The sequence below is a fragment of the Rhinoraja longicauda genome, chromosome 38 (genome assembly GCF_053455715.1).
Source record: "Rhinoraja longicauda isolate Sanriku21f chromosome 38, sRhiLon1.1, whole genome shotgun sequence".
NCBI classification, from domain to species: Eukaryota; Metazoa; Chordata; class Chondrichthyes; order Rajiformes; family Arhynchobatidae; genus Rhinoraja; species Rhinoraja longicauda.
This window is the reverse complement of record NC_135990.1, coordinates 3,595,197-3,611,714: the sequence shown is the minus strand read 5'-3', so window position 1 is coordinate 3,611,714 and position 16,518 is coordinate 3,595,197. Positions and strand designations below refer to the sequence as shown.

Here is a 16,518-nt window from a genome sequence, read left to right as displayed (position 1 = left end):
CCAGTTTTGTTCTGTCTATCTTGTGAGATTTCATGCAAACCAATACAATTCTAACAGATGTAGGATGGATGTAGGGCGGCACGGTGGCGCAGTTGTTGCCTTACAGCGAATGCAGCGCCGGAGACTCAGGTTCGATCCTGACTACGGGCGCCGTCCGTACGGAGTTTGCACGTTCTCCCCGTGACCTGCGTGGGTATTCTCCGAGGTCTTCGGTTTCCTCCCACACTCCAAAGACGTACAGGTTTGTAGGTTAATTGACAGGGTAATATGTAAAAATTGTCCCTAGTGTGTGTAGGATAGTGTTAATGTGCGGGGATCGCTGGGCGGCGCGGACTCGGAGGGCCGAAGGGCCTGTTTCCGTGCTGTATCTCTAAATCTAAATCTAAATCTAGATGTAGGATGGGTTCATCAGAGTCTTGATGGCTAATTTCCAATGATAAGCATCTCTGGGACTCTGGGAAAGTCCTTAGCTGCCCAGAGATAAATATCAGAAAGCACGCAACAAAAAAGCCTTTTGCTGTACCTCGGAACACGTGACAATAATAAATTAAACTAAACTAAACTCTATCCCCAATACTTTTAGGGAATCAGAAGGGGAGTGCAGTAATGGTGAGATAAAAGGTAGACACAAAATGCAGGAGTAACTTAGCGGGTCAGGCAGCATCTCGGGAGAGAAGGAATGGGTGATGTTTCGGGTCGAGACACTTCTTCTGACCCAGGTGAGATAAACCTGGCTAGGTCCTCAGTTTTTAAATTATCATTCACGTTGTCTCCCTCATAAACCAAGGGTACTGTATATTCCTGATCACCCAACCTACCTCATTGCAACCCTTGCACTTTTTTAATCTGCACTTTTTCTGTACATGTAACACTATAATCGACACTGTTTTCTTTCTCTATTTGCACGAGTTTGATGTGTAGTTGATTGTGGTCGTGGATGGATGATTTACTGTTCTGCATTACCCAACCATTGTTAGATACATCGATGAGCCAAAACATTATGACCACCTGCCTAATATGCTGTTGGTCCTCCGTGTGCAGCCCCATACGCAGCAGGGTGCGATGCACTGTGTATTCTGACACATTCCTCCCATGACCACCATTAAAATCTGTGACTTGTGTCACAGTCGACCTTCTGTCGGTTCGGACCAGACGGGATAGCCTTCGTTGCCCTCGCGCATCGATGAGCCTTGGGCGCCCAACACTCTGCCTGTCGCCGGTTTGTGGTTTGTCCCTCCTCGGACCACTGTCGGTAGGTACTCACCACTGCTGACCGGGAGCACCCCACAAGCCTTGCCGTTTGAGATACTCTGACCCAGTCGTCAGGCCATAACAATTTAACCCTTGTCAAAGTCGCTCAGGTCTTTACTCCTGCCCATTTCTCCTGCATCCAACACATCAACTTCAAGAACCTACTGTTCACTTGCTGCCTAATATATCCCACCCCTTGACCGGTGCCATTGTAACAAGATAATCAATATTATTCATTTCGCCTGTCAGTGGTCATAATGTTTTGGCTCATTCGTGCCCTGATATCTGACAATAGACAATAGGTGCAGGAGGAGGCCATTCGGCCCTTCGACCTAGCACCGCCATTCAATGTGATCATGGCTGATCATTCTCAATCAGTACCCCGTTCCTGCCCTCTCCCCATACCCCTTGACTCCGCTATCATTAGAAGCTCTATCTAACTCGCGTTGTGACAGCGCGTTCCAGGCACCCATGACCCTCTGTGTAAAACAAAACTTGCCCTGCTCATCTCCTCTAACTGTGGCCTTCTCACGGTAAATCTTTTTGTCCTCTAGTATTTGATATTACCATCCTGGGAAACAGGTTCTGAATTTCTATCCCATATGAACCTCTCATCATTTATCAGATCACTCCTCAACCTCTGGCATTCAGGAGAAAAAAATCCAAGTCTGTCCAACCTCTCCCTGCAGCTGAAACCCTCTAATCCAGGCATCATGTTGGTAAAAAGCTCCTCCTGCACCCTCTGCAAAGCTTCCAAATCCTTCATGTGAGGGGGTGACCAGAACTGCACACATTACTCCAAATGTGGTGTGACCAAAGAGCTATAAAGTTAGTCACGTTAGAGTCTGAGGATGGGTCTCGACCTGAAATGTCACCCATTCCTTCTATCCAGAAATGCTGCCTAATTTTGTGTCTATCTTCGGTTTATACCAGCATCTGCAGTTCCTTCCTACAACAAGCTATAAAGTTACAGGTTGAAGTTCAGCCCGCCTGGACCTACCTGATCTCCCGGTTGCTGGACTCTTTAATTCCCCTTCCCATTCCCACACTGACCTTTCTGTCCTCGGTCTCCTCCATTGTCAGAGTGAGGCTAAACGCAAATTGGAGGAACAGCATCTCATATTTCGCTTGGGCAGCTTACAGCCCAGTGGTATGAATATTGATTTCTCTCACTTCAGGTAGCCCCGGCATTCCCTCTCTCTCCATCCCTCCCCCACCCAAGTCGCACCAGCTTCTCGTTCTCACCCAACAAACAGCTTACAATGGCCCGTTTCCTTTATCATCGTTACTTTTTTGCAGATCATTCATTCGTTGTTCTTTATCTTGCTACATCATTGCCTAATTCTCTGTTTTTCCCTTAACCCTAACCTAATCTGAAGAAGGGTCTCGACCCGAAACGTCACCCATTCCTTCTCTCCAGAGACGCTGCCTGTCCCGCTGAGTTACTCCAGCTTTTTGTGTCTATCTACATGTTGCTAAATGTCTATGCGATTCTCTGAACTGATTAAGGGCCTCACCTCCAAAGTAGGAGCCATCTGATAGTTTGGTCTCTTTGTTGCCTTTAGTGAGGATACTGACGAGCCCGTGCTGTATAAAGTACATCTTCTTCCCGATAGTCCCCTCGCGGATGATATAATCTCCGGGCTGGAAGACCTCGAAAAGCAGCTTAGTCAGCATAGAGGTGACGAAGTTAGGATCCGCATTCGCAAAGAGAGGCATGGAGGCCACCAGTTTCCTGCAGTTAAAGTTGATGATCTCCTGAAGAAACAAAAGCGAAGAAGATGAAAGAAAGATAAATTAAATCTCACATACTGGCAAGATCTCAACTGCAATCTCAATAGACAATAGACAATAGACAATAGGTGCAGGAGTAGGCCATTCAGCCCTTCGAGCCAGCACCGCCATTCAATGCGATCATGGCTGATCACTCTCAATCAGTACCCCGTTCCTGCCTTCTCCCCATACCCCCTCACTCCGCTATCCTTAAGAGCTCTATCCAGCTCTCTCTTGAAAGCATCCAACGAACTGGCCTCCACTGCCTTCTGAGGCAGAGAATTCCACACCTTCACCACTCTCTGACTGAAAAAGTTCTTCCTCATCTGCGTTCTAAATGGCCTACCCCTTATTCTTAAACTGTGGCCCCTTGTTCTGGACTCCCCCAACAAATTGGGAACATGTTTCCTGCCTCTAATGTGTCCAATCCCCTAATTATCTTATACGTTTCAATAAGATCCCCCCTCATCCTTCTAAATTCCAGTGTATACAAGCCCAATCGCTCCAGCCTTTCAACAAATGATGACAGAAGTTGTCAAGTACATTAATAGTTCGCAATAGAACAATCAGCACTGGTTCACTGTTGAAGCCAATATAAAGCATGCTATATACTAGATAAGGGCAAGAGACAAAGGTTTGGAGATACTGCATCCTTCAAATCATTTTTTAGTTTCCTAAAGGACACAAAGTGTTGGAGTAACTCAGCGGATCAGGCAGCATCTCTGGAGAACATGGGGGAATGGTGATGTTTCGGGTCGAGACCCTTCTTCAGTCTGAATCCATGTTCTCCAGAGATGCTGCCTGACCCGCAGAGTTACTCCAGCACTTTGTGTCCTTTTGCTTAGATTTTGTAGGTTTGTAGGTTAGTTGTAGGTTAATTGGCTTGTTAAAATTATAAACTAGATTTAGATTTAGAGATACAGCGCGGAAACAGGCCCTTCGGCCCACCGTGTCCGCGCCGCCCAGCGATCCCCGCACATTAACTCTATCCTACACCCACTACGGACAATTTTTACATTTGCCCAGCCAATTAACCTACGTACCTGTACGTCTTTGGAGTGTGGGAGGAAACCGAAGATCTCGGAGAAAACCCACGCAGGTCACGGGGAGAACGTACAAACTCCGTACAGACGGCGCCCGTATTCAGGATCGAACCTGAGTCTCCGGCGCTGCATTCGCTGTAAGGCAGCAACTCTACCGCTGCGCCACCGTGCTGCCACAGCATCTGCAGTTCTTTGCATCCACATTTTTTTAGTTTAGCTTGGTTTTAGCTTAGAGAAACGGTGTGTAAACAAACCCTCTGGCCTACAGAGTCCACGCTAACTATTGTTCACCTGTTCATACTAGTTCTATGTCATCCCACTATCCAATCCACTCCCTAAACAGTAGGGGTAATTTTACAGAGGTAAATTACTCTCCAAACCTTTCTTTTTGTCATGGTGGTGTCATTTTATTCCAAAATATTAAGGCACTTTGTTTTAAATTACTAAGGATTATTGGGCATGATAGAGGTGCAATAATAGATGGTACTCAGTGGACAAAGTGTTCTCCTGCATATTTCGGAAGCATCTTTGCACATTTTATTTTTTAATTAAAAAAATAATAAGTTTGAGATTTTTCATTTTTAAATGGTCTCATTCATTTTAATAACGTTGCATGAAATGTTCTTCATTCATCTTCCAACCAGTGCAGTTTGGTTGTCATTGAATAATATGGATCGCGTTAATGCTGCTGTGGAGTGCTTTAACATTCTGGGCTACAATGACCTCTATGTTACTAAAAGAACCGGAGACTCAGGTTCGATCCTGACTACGGGCGCCGTCTGTACGGAGTTTGTACGTTTTCCCCGTGACCTGCGTGGGTTTTCTCCGAGATCTTCGGTTTCCTCCCACACTCCAAAGACGTGCAGGTTTGTAGGTTAATTGGCTGGGCAAATGTAATTAAAAATTAAAAAAATTGTCCCTAGTATGTGTAGGATACTGTTAATGTGCGGGGATCGCTGGGCGGCACGGACCCGGTGGACCGAAGGGACTGTTTCCGCACTGTATCTCTAAATCTAAAAAAAATCTTTAAAAAATCTAAAAAGGAAACGAATTGAAATTGGTGTGGATTAAGCTGCTCCAGTGGCCTGCATTCATTCTTGAATGAAGAAGGGTCTCGACCCGAAACGTCACCCATTCCTTCTCTCCCGAGATGCTGCCTGACCTGCTGAGTTACTCCAGCAATTTGTGAATAAATCGATTTGTACCAGCATCTGCAGTTATTTTCTTATATTATTCATTCTTGATCTCCTGTGTTGTCTATGTGGAGTTTGCATGTTCTCCCTGTGACAGGGTAAGTTTCCCTTAGGCATTCTAGATTTATCCCAAAGATGTGCTGCTCAGTAAATCAACTCCTGGCAGCAGCTTGAAGGGATAATCCATGAGTATGCGAGATTATCGAAAATATTTTCAAGGCAGTGATAGATGGAAGGTGAAATCCCCCCACGATGCAGGAGCTGGATCGCCCCGACCAGGAAGGCCCAACGCCGGCTACGGGAGTCAAGATCGTCCCGTCAACGGAAGGCTCAAGGCCCCCGACCACTGGAGGACAAAGAAGGGTGAAGACTTTCTTTCACCGTCCATCACAGTGAGGAATGTGGAGGAGTCACTGTGGTGGATGTTCATGTTCAAATGTATTTTGTGTGTCCTGTTGCCACGACTGTATCGCAAATGAAGTTCCTCGACAAAATGGAGAGGGTACAGAGGAGATTTACTAGAATGTTGCCTGGGTTTCAGCACTTAGGCTACAGAGAGAGCTTGAACAGGTTGGGTCTTTATTCTTTGGAGCGTAGAAGGTTGAGGGGGGACTTGATAGAGGTTTTTAAAATTATGAGAGGGACGGACAGAGTTGACGTGGGTAGGCTTTTCCCTTTGAGAGTGGGGAAGATTCCAACAAGGGGACATAGCTTCAGAATTGAGGGACAAAGGTTTAGGGGTAACATGAGGGGGAACTTCTTTACTCAGAGGGTTGTGGCTGTATGGAATGGGCTTCCGGTGGAAGTGGTGGAGGCTGGCTCGATTTTATTATTTAAGAGAAAATTGGATAGGTATATGGATAGGAGGGGATTGGAGGGTTATGGTCTGAGTGCAGGTAGATGAGACTAGGTCAGGGAGAATGGTCGGCGTGGACTGGTAGGGCCGGACAGGCCTGTTTCCATGCTGTAGTTATATGTTATCTGTTGCAAAACGTAGTTGGCTAATAAAGTATTATTGAGATTGTGATCGATTGTGATTCTTGATTAGTACGGGTGTCGGGGGTTATGGGGAGAAGGCAGGAGAATGGGGTTAGGAGGGAAAGATAGATCAGCCATGATTGGATGGCGATAGACAATAGACAATAGACAATAGGCGCAGGGGTCACCTCTGACTGGCCATTCGGCCCTTCGAGCCAGCACCGCCATTCATTGTGATCATGGCTGATCATCCACAATCAGTACAATCAGCATCTGCAGTTATTTTCCTACAACATCTGCAGTCATTTTCCTACACAATCAATACCCCCTGACTCCACTAATCAATAAGAGCTCTATCTAACTCTCTCTTGAAAGCATCCAGAGAATTGGCCTCCACTGCCTTCTGAGGCAGAGAATTCCACAGCTTTACAACTCTCTGAGTGAAAAAGTTTTTCCTCATCTCCGTTCTAAATGGCCTACCCCTTATTCTTAAACTGTGGCCCCTGGTTCTGGACTCCCCCAACATTGGGAACATGTTTCCTACCAGAGGAGACGGAGCCGAATGGCCTAGTTCTGCTCCTAGAACTTATGAAACATATACGATTATTAAGGGATTGGGCACGTTAGAGGCAGGAAACATGTTCCCAATGTTGGGGGGAGTCCAGAACTAGGGGCCACAGTTTAAGAATAAGGGGTAGGCCTTTTAGAACGGAGACGAGAAAAAACGTTTTCACTTAGAGAGTTGCAAATCTATGGAACTCTCTGCCTCAGAAGGCAGTGGAGGCCAATTCTCTGGATGCTTTCAAGAGAGAGCGAGATAGAGCTCTTAAAGATAGTGGAGTCAGGGGGTATGGGGAGAGGACAGGAACGGGGTACTGATTGTGGATGATTAGCCATGATCACATTGAATGATGGTGCTGGCCCGAAGGGCCGAATGGCCTACTCCTGCATCTATTGTCTGTTGTCTGTTGTCTATTGTCTATTGTCTATTGTCTATTGTCTGTTGTCTGTTGTCTGTTGTCTGTTGTCTGTTGTCTGTTTTCTTTTGTCTGTTGTCTGTTGTCTGTTGTCTATTGTCTATTGTCTATTGTTTATTGTCTACTGTCTGTTGTCTATTGTCTGTTGTCTATTGTCTATTGTCTGTTGTCTGTTGTCTGTTGTCTGTTGTCTGTTGTCTGTTGTCTGTTGTCTGTTGTCTATTGTCTGTTGTCCATTGTCTACTGTCTATTGTCTGTTGTCTGTTGTCTGTTGTCCGTTGTCTATTGTCTATTGTCTGTTGAATTGCATGGAAATATTACATGAGGAACTGGGTGGAAGGAGGTCAGAGCAGGTTACAAGGTTTGGTGCTCACCTCTCGTAGTGGTTCACTCAGCTCCCCAAGAATACTCTCCTCATCAAACATCTTGCCCTGGAAGCGATGCTCGTAGTAATCGTGGATTCTCTGGCGCATGTCAGCCGGCAGCTTGTGGAAGGACATGTACTGCTCCACCTGTTTATACTGTGGAGAGGAAGATAAAGAGGCAAGTTAGTGAAGGTGAAACGTATGCCACTGGTCGATGGACCTTGGTTTAGTTTAGTTTAGTTTAGAGATGCAACGCAGAAACAGGCCTTCGGCCCACCGGGTCCGAGCTAACAGCAATCCCCGCACATTAACACAATCCTATACCCACTAGGGACAATTATTACATTTACACCAAGCCAATTAACCTACAAACCCGCACGTTTTTGGAGTGTGGGAGGAAACCGAAGATCTTGGAGAAAACCCACGCAGGTCACGGGGAGAACGTACAAACTCCGTACAGACAGCACCCGTAGTCAGGATCGAACCTGAGTCTCTGGCGCTGCATTCGCTGTAAGGCAGCAACTCTACCGCTGTGCCACCGTGACCGCCCTAACTCTACCTGACATGTTGCCCATATCCACTGGGGCAGGGAAATCGCACCAAAACAGTCTATTGCTCAAGGCCTGATTCAATAGGAATCTGAACGGTAATTTTTTCACGCAAAGGGAGGTGGGTGTATGGAACGAGCTGTCGGAGGAGGTAGTTGAGGCAGGGACTATCGCAACCTTTAAGAAACATTTAGGCAGGTACATGGATGGGACAGGTTTAGAGGGATGTGGGCCAAACACAGGCAGGTGGAACTAGTGTGGATGGGATATGGTGTTCAGCTTGTGTAAGTTGGGCCGAAGGGCCTGTTTCCATGCTGTATCACTATATGACTCAATGACCTTGAGGGATATGGGCCTAATGTGGGCAGGTGGGACTAGTGTAGCTGGGGCATGTTGGTCAGCGTGGGCAAGTTGGCCGAAGGGCCTGTTTCCAGGCTGTATCACTCTATGCCTCTATATGTTGTGTGTAGGGGTGCCAACTATCTCACTCCCAAATCAGGGACAAAAGGTGATGTCACCGCCCTGCGCCCCACGTGACCTCACCCAGCCAGCGGCCACGTGCTCTCAGTCCACCAATGGCGGCCGCCCAGGCCTCCAGACCTATACCATCTGGACCTACAGTGTCCAGACCTACACTGTCCAGACCTACACTGTCCAGACCAACAGTTTCCAGGCCTACATTGTCCAGACCTACAGTGTCCAGGCCTGCACTGTCCAGGCCTACACTGTCCAAACCTACAGTGTCCAGGCCTACATTGTCCAGACCTACACTGTCCACACCTACAGTGTCCAGACCTACATTGTCCAGGCCTACACTGTCCAGACCTACAGTGTCCAGGCCTACAGTGTCCAGACCCACAGTGTCCAGACCTACACTGTCCAGACCTAGAGTGTCCATGTCTACGTTGTCCAGACCTACACTGTACAAACCTACAGTGTCCAGGCCTACACTGTCCAGGCCTACAGTGTCCAGACCTACAGTGTCCAGGCCTACACTGTCCAGGCCTACAGTGTCCAGGCCTACAGTGTCCAGGCCTACACTGTCCAGGCCTACAGTGTCCAGGCCTACAGTGTCCAGGCCTACAGTGTCCAGGCCTACACTGTCCAGACCTACACTATCCAGACCTACAGTGTCCAGACCTACAGTGTCCAGGCCTACACTGTCCAGACCTACATTGTCCAGACCTACAGTGTCCAGACCTACACTGTCCAGACCTACATTGTCCAGGCCTACACTGTCCAGACCTACACCGTCCAGACCTACACTGTCCAGGCCTACACTGTCCAGGCCTACAGTGTCCAGACCTACAGTGTCCAGACCTACACTGTCCAGGCCTACACTGTCCAGGCCTACAGTGTCCAGATATACAGTGTCCAGGCCTACACTGTCCAGGCCTACAGTGTCCAGGCCTACAGTGTCCAGGCCTACACTGTCCAGACCTACACTGTCCAGACCTACAGTGTCCAGGCCTACACTGTCCAGACCTACATTGTCCAAACCTACAGTGTCCTGGCCTACACTGTCCAGACCTACATTGTCCAGGCCTACAGTGTCCAGACCTACACTGTCCATAATAAGGGACAGTTGGCAACCCTAGTTGTGTGCAACTACAGGTCCACCACCAATTGTTCCGACAACTGACGGTCTGGCAAGACGGATAATCTGGCAAGTCTCTGGAACCAAGGGTGCCGGAAAATCAATGTTGGCCCTGTAGTTACTTTCTGCTCTGTTCCAAACAAATTACTATATAAGTGGCTCCATAGCAGAAGCGTCCATGTGGCAGGGCTGGAAACTGGAAGTGTCCTGAGCTAATTCTGCTACCACCATCATCTGTTGTACAAGTGATGGCTCCCACTTGATTGTCGCCGGAAGCTTGCGCCCTTTTCAGGACAGACGATGACAGCGATGTAACATTTGAAACGTAGATGATGGATACGAAAGAAGACTATAGAAGTTGGGAATGGAAGAACATGGATCACACTCAGACGATCTGCTATTATGTACATGTTTGGGGGTTAATTGGCTTGGTTTCAGCCTGAATTGTCTGTAGTGTGTGTGTATGTGTAGGATGTTGTTAATGTGCGGGGACCGCTAGTCGGTGTGGACTCGGTGGGCCGAAGGGCCTGTTTCCGCGCTGTATCTCCAAACTAAACCTTAACTCTGTTTGCCAAGCGGTTTGAAAGACTACGATGTGTTGGCCCTCTGGAGGACCAGTCTTAAGTCGGAACACCCAAATCTGTCAGGAACAGCCATTGGAGATGGCTGCAACCAGATTATAAGATCGCTTCAAATTTTTACATGTGTCTCCCATGGTACAGAACCCGTGGCACAATGAATAAAAAGCTTGGAGATCTGCCCATAAGTCACTAAGCCTCTCTTTTCCTGCTCAGTCTCTACAGGGAGGTACGGAACAATTATATATTCAGAAGCCAAGGTAAAGATGCCTGCTGACTGTAACGCAACAATGTGGGAGTACAGTGATAACAGAAATGTTGACGTTGAATTCAGGCAGGTATTGAAATCTATTGTAGGGTCTGTTGGACCTCTTCCTACAGTTGCTGGCGGCAAAGGACACAGCAAACAGATGTAAGTGGAATATCAGTGAATGGTACTCCAGATTCAGGGACAGTTTCTTCCCAGCTGTGATCAGGCAACTGAACATTCCTCCCGCAGTCCTGAACTACTATCTACCTCATTAGAGGCACTCGGACTATCGTTGATTGAACTTTACTGGCTTGATCTTGCACTAACTGTTATTCACTGCACTGCACTTCACTGCACCGCACAACCCGCAGGCATTGCCACTTTCATTTCACTGCACATCGAGTATGTGTATGTGACAAATAAATTTGACTTGACTTGATCTGCATTTTCTGTAACATTCAGTATGTCAGAGAGGGGTTCTCTTGAACTTCTACAGGTGTACAGTGGTAGAAACACAGAAACATAGAAAATAGGTGCAGGAGGAGGGCATTGGGCCCTTCGAGCCAGCACCGCCATTCATTGTGATCATGGCTGATCGTCAATAATCAGTAACCCGTGCCTGCCTTCTCCAAGAAGCATATTGGCTGGTTGCATCGTGGCCTGGCTCGGCAACTTGAATGCCCAGGAGTGAAGAAGACAGCAAAAAGTTGTGAACACTGCCCAGTCCATCACGGGTGCTAACCTCCCCACCATCGAAGGGGTCTACAGGAGTCGCTGCCTCAAAAAGGCAGCCAGCATCATCAGAGACCCACACCACCCTGGCCACGCTCTCATTTCACCCCTACCATTGGGAAGAAGGTACAGGAGCCTGAAAACTGTAACGTCCAGGTTCAGGGACAGCTTCTTCCCTGCAACCATCAGGCTATTAAACACCACAACCTCAAATCAGTCCTGAACTACATAGACTATTATTGTTATTATTGCACTATTAGTGTTTGTTTGTTTTTTTAGTTTAGAGATACAGTGCGGAAACAGGCCCTTCGGCCCACCGTGTCCGCACCGACCAGCGATCCCCGCACATTAACACTATCCTACACACACTAGGGACAATTTTTACATTTGCCCAGCCAATTAACCTACAAACCTGTACGAATTTGGAGTGCGAGAGGAAACCGGAGATCTCGGAGAAAACCCACGCAGGTCACGGGGAGAACGTGCAAACTCCGTACAGACAGCACCCGTAGTCGGGATCGCACCCGGGCCTCTGGCGATGCATTCGCTTCAGCCCAACTCACCCACACCAACCAAGATGCCCCATCTACACTAGTCCCACCTGGCAGCATTTACACCACATTTCCCCAAAGGTCACCATCAATTGGGCGGCACGGTGGCGCAGCGGTAGAGTTGCTGCCTCACAGGGAATGCAGCGCCGGAGACCCGGGTTTGATTCCGACTACGGGTGCTGTCTGTACGGAGTTTGTACGTTCTCCCCGTGACCTGCGTGGGTTTTCACCGAGGTCTTCGGTTTCCCCCACACTCCAAAGACGTATAGGAATGCAGACTAATTGGCTTGGTAAATGTAAAAAATGCCCCTAGTGTGTGTGGGATAGTGTTAATGTGCGGGGATCGCTGGTCGGCGCAGACCCGGTGGGCCGAAGGGCCTGTTTCCACACTGCATCTCTAAACTAAAAAATGGGATTTCCCATGAATTATGTTTGGGACATTGCAGACTGATCAATAGAGATTGATTACAAAGATAAGTTAACAAACATCGTTGTTATTTTGCCCTGCGAAGCAAATTGGATATCAACATTGAATTTTGGGTAGCTTCCACAAACACCTCCCTTCCCCCTCCCATTTCTCACCCCCTCCCCCATACTTTTCCCACACCCCCACCACACTGCCTTCCCCTGAATCCTTGGTGACCTTGCACCAGTTGCTCCACCCCTCCCATCCCCCAACTCCTTCTGACAAATGTCCCTCAACTATCTTCACAGATCACACAAGGTATTTATTTTGGGCTCACACCTGGTTCTGTCTCGAGCCTTTGTCCAACAATCTGCCTATAATGGAACCCCCTCGCCTGAGGTCATCTGTCCCACCACTTCTCTCTTCCATTTTTTCCCCCGCTCCTCCCCCCCCCACCCTTCAATCACTCTGAGGAGGGGTCCCGACCCGAAACGTCGCCTATCAATTTTCTCCAGAGACGCTGCCTGACCCGTTGAGTTATTCCAGCGCTTTGTGTCCATCTTTGGTATAAAAGTTTGGAGGGATATGGGCCAAATATGGGCAGGACTAGTGTAGATGGGACATCTTGGTAGGCATGTGCAAGTAGGGCCGAAGGGCTTGTTTCCGCACTGTATGACTCTATGACTCTATGTAAGGAAAATAAAGAAGCAACAAAAGAAAGTGTCAGGAGCAAACTTCAAAGTTGTTTGCGCAGAAGGGATGTGTGTAATTCCTTAAATTCCCAGCACAGGAATCAACAGAAGAGGGCAGCACGGTGGTGCAGCGGTAGAGTTGTGGCCTTACAGCGCTAACAATGCCAGAGGCCCAGGATCGATCCCGACTACGGGCGCCGTCTGTACGGAGTTTTGTACGTTCTCCCCGTGACCCGCGTGGGTTTTCTCCGAGAACTTTGGTTTCCTCCCACACTCCGAAGATGTACAGGTTTGCAGGTTAATTGACTTGGTGTCAATGTAAAAAATTGTCCCTAGTGTGTGTAGGATAGTGTTAGTGTGCGGGGATCGCTGGTGGGTGTGGACTCGGTGGGCCGAAGGGCCTGTTTCCGCGCTGTATCTCTAAACGTAAACTAAACTAAACTGAACAGAAAGCCCATTCCTTCTCTCCCGAGATGCTGCCTGACCTGCTGAGTTACTCCAGCATTTTGTGAATGAACAGAAAGCTCACTGCTCGTCGAGTGAAATGATGCTTTTTCCATTTCTTTTCACTTCAGCACTCTCTGCAGGTTTTGGCTCAGACCAATTTTGGAGGGTCAGCCATGATCACATTGAATGTCGGTGCGAGCTCGAAGGGCCAAATGGCCTACTCCTACACCTTTTGTCTATGTATCTATGCATCTTTGTACCAGTCTCCTGCTTGACAATTTTAATTATCAAGGACAGTCATCAGTCATCTGATTTAGTCAATTTTCCAATTTCAGATCAAAGCTGTGCCCGATAACATAATGTTGGCTGGCATATGCAGGAAGGAACAGCAGATGCTGATTTAAACCGAAGATAGACACAAAATACTGGAGTAACTCAGCGGGACAGGCAGCATCTCTGGAGAGAAGGAATGGCTGACGTTTTGGGTCGAGGCCCTTCTTTAGACTGATGTCAGGGGGGAGGGATATAAGGAAGTGTAAGGTGTAAACACAGGTCAAAGGCAATGGGGATCAAGGAAAATGTAGAATAGATCACTATTAGCTGGGAGAAGATAACAACAAATCAAACAGAGATAAAATGTAGTCGGAGACAGTATGCCAGAACCAGGGGTCACAGTTTAATAATAAGGGGTCAGCCATTTAGGACTGAGATGAAGAAAAACCTTTTCACCCAGAGAGTTGTGAATCTGTGGAATTCTCTGCCCGAGAAGGCAGTGGAGGCTAGATTGTTCTATATCTCTCTGCATCACCGTCTATGTCTCTCGTTTCCCTTTCCCCTGACTCTCAGTCTGAAGAAGGGTCTTGACGTGAAATGTCACCTATTCCTTTTCGCCAGAGATACTCCAGCTTTCAGTAGAGAAGTCAATGTTCATACCGCTGGGGTGTAAGCTGCCCAAGCGAAATATGAGGTGGCATGGATGAGTTGTGCCAAAGGGCTTGTTGCCACACTGTAAGATTCAATGAGGAAACATTTCCTATCCAACTACTCCGCCTGCTCTCTGAGATAGTGGGTGGGAGTTGAAAGTAAGAGGGGGGTTGAGAACAAGAAGCTGTGATATAAATCTCACAAACAGGTACAGTCACAATGGGAAGCCACCTGACTTCCACCTTCTGTCTGCTGCTCCTTAAGAATCTGTCAACAATGATAAATTTGTCACACAGGAAGATCCGTGCTTTAATTGGGTAGACTTGCAAACAGGTCTAGGCAGCTTGGTAGAAATGTTCCTGTCACCTTGAGAAATGACAATACTCGCGCTGCATACATCCAGTAATACTTTCGACTTTAGACTTTAGAGATACAGCGCGGAAACGGGCCCTTCGGCCCATCGAGTCTCTGCCGACCAGCAATCACCCCGCACGCTAGCACTATCCTACACACACTAGAGACGATTTACAATTCTATCGGGAGTTGCGGGTTCGATCCTGACTACGGGAGCTGCCTGTACTGAGTTTGTACGTTCTCCCCGTGACCTGCGTGGGTTTCCTCCAGGGGACTCCGGTTTCCTGGCACATTCTAAAGGGCGGCACGGTGGCGCAGCGGTAGAGTTGCTGCCTTACAGCGAAAGCAGCGCCGGAGACTCAGGTTCGATCCTGACTACGGGCGCCGTCTGTGCGGAGTTTGCACGTTCTCCCCGTGACCTGCGTGGGTTTTCTCCGAGATCTTCGGTTTCCTCCCACACTCCAAAGACGTACAGGTATGTAGGTTAATTGACTGGGTAAAATGTAAAAATTGTCCCTAGTGTGTGTAGGATAGTGTTAATGTGCGGGGATCGCTGGGCGGCGCGGACTCGGTGGGCCGAAGGGCCTGTTTCCGTGCGGTATCCCTAAATCTAAATCTAAAAATCTAAAGACGTGCAGGTTTGCAGATTAACTGGCATCTGTAAATTGTCCCTAGTGTGTAAGATTGAACCAGTTTACTGGGATCGTTGGTCGGCATGGACTCGGTGGGCCGAAGGGCCTGTTTCCACGCTGTATCTCTAAGCTAAACTAAACTAAACTATTAAGCTTTACTTCTCTGCCACAAAAGAATCGAAGCAGTAGGAAATACTGAGTGTACCTTTAGCTCAAAGCATTGGAATTTTGATTAAGAGACTCTGCTCTCAAGACCAGCCATTTTGGATCTATTGGCTTCACATCGGTTAATATTTATTTGTGTATTCCCTACTATATTCGGACAATGATCATCTTTTGGTCAATTTGGTTTAGTTTAGTTTAGTTTAGAGATACAGCGCGGAAATAGGCCTTTCGGCCCACCGGGTCCGCACCGACCAGCGATCCCCGCACATTAACTCTACCCGACACACACTAGGGACAATATTTACATTTATACCAAGCCAATTAACCTACAAACTTGTGTACGAAAATAACTGTAGATGCTGGTACAAATCAAAGGTATTTATTTCACAAAATGCTGGAGTAACTCAGCGGGTCAGGCAGTATCTCGGGAGAGAAGGAATGGGTGACGTTTCGGGTCGAGACCCTTCTTCAGACTGATGTCCGGTGGGCGGGACAAAGGAAGGATATAGGTGGAGACAGGAAGATAGTGGGAGAACTGGGAAGGGGGAGGGGAAGAGAGGGATAGAGGAACTATCTAAAGTTGGAGAAGTCAATGTTCATACCGCTGGGCTGCAAGCTGCCTAATCGAAATATGGGGTGCTGTTCCTCCAATTTGCGGTGGGCCTCACTATGGCACTGGAGGAGGCCCATGACAGAAAGGTCAGTTCCAGGTTGGGTCCGAATTGGGAGGTCTGGAACTGGAGCTGGAAACCCCGAGGCAGAAGATGGAGGTGCAGGCAAGTTCCAAGAATGCAGACGTGGCTGTTTTCCGGGTTGGGTCCGGGTTGGAACCTACAAACCTGTACGTCTTTGGAGTGTGGGGGGAAACCGAAGATCTCGGAGAAAACCCACGCGGTCGGTGGGGGGGGGGGGGAAGAGATAAACTCCGTACAGACAGCACCCGTAGTCGGGATCGGACACGGGTCTCTGGCGCTGCAAGGTATGTTGGCATTCATAGCAAGAGGATTTGAGTATAGGAGCAGGGAGGTTCTGCTGCAGTTGTACAGGGCATTGGTGAGACCG

General features: G+C 48.0%; 1 protein-coding gene across 1 annotated transcript in view; it reads right to left on the bottom strand.

Annotated features, from left to right (window-relative positions):
- The window catches only part of hcn4 (hyperpolarization activated cyclic nucleotide-gated potassium channel 4), a 274,698-nt gene that overhangs the window by 40,142 nt on the left and 218,038 nt on the right, over positions 1 to 16,518 (bottom strand). Inside the window, exons 5-6 of the mRNA XM_078429699.1 lie at positions 7,590 to 7,736; positions 2,769 to 3,009 (exon numbers count right to left, since the gene is read on the bottom strand). Of these exons, the coding sequence (XP_078285825.1) occupies positions 2,769 to 3,009; positions 7,590 to 7,736 (388 nt within the window). The remainder of the gene's footprint in view (positions 1 to 2,768; positions 3,010 to 7,589; positions 7,737 to 16,518) is intronic.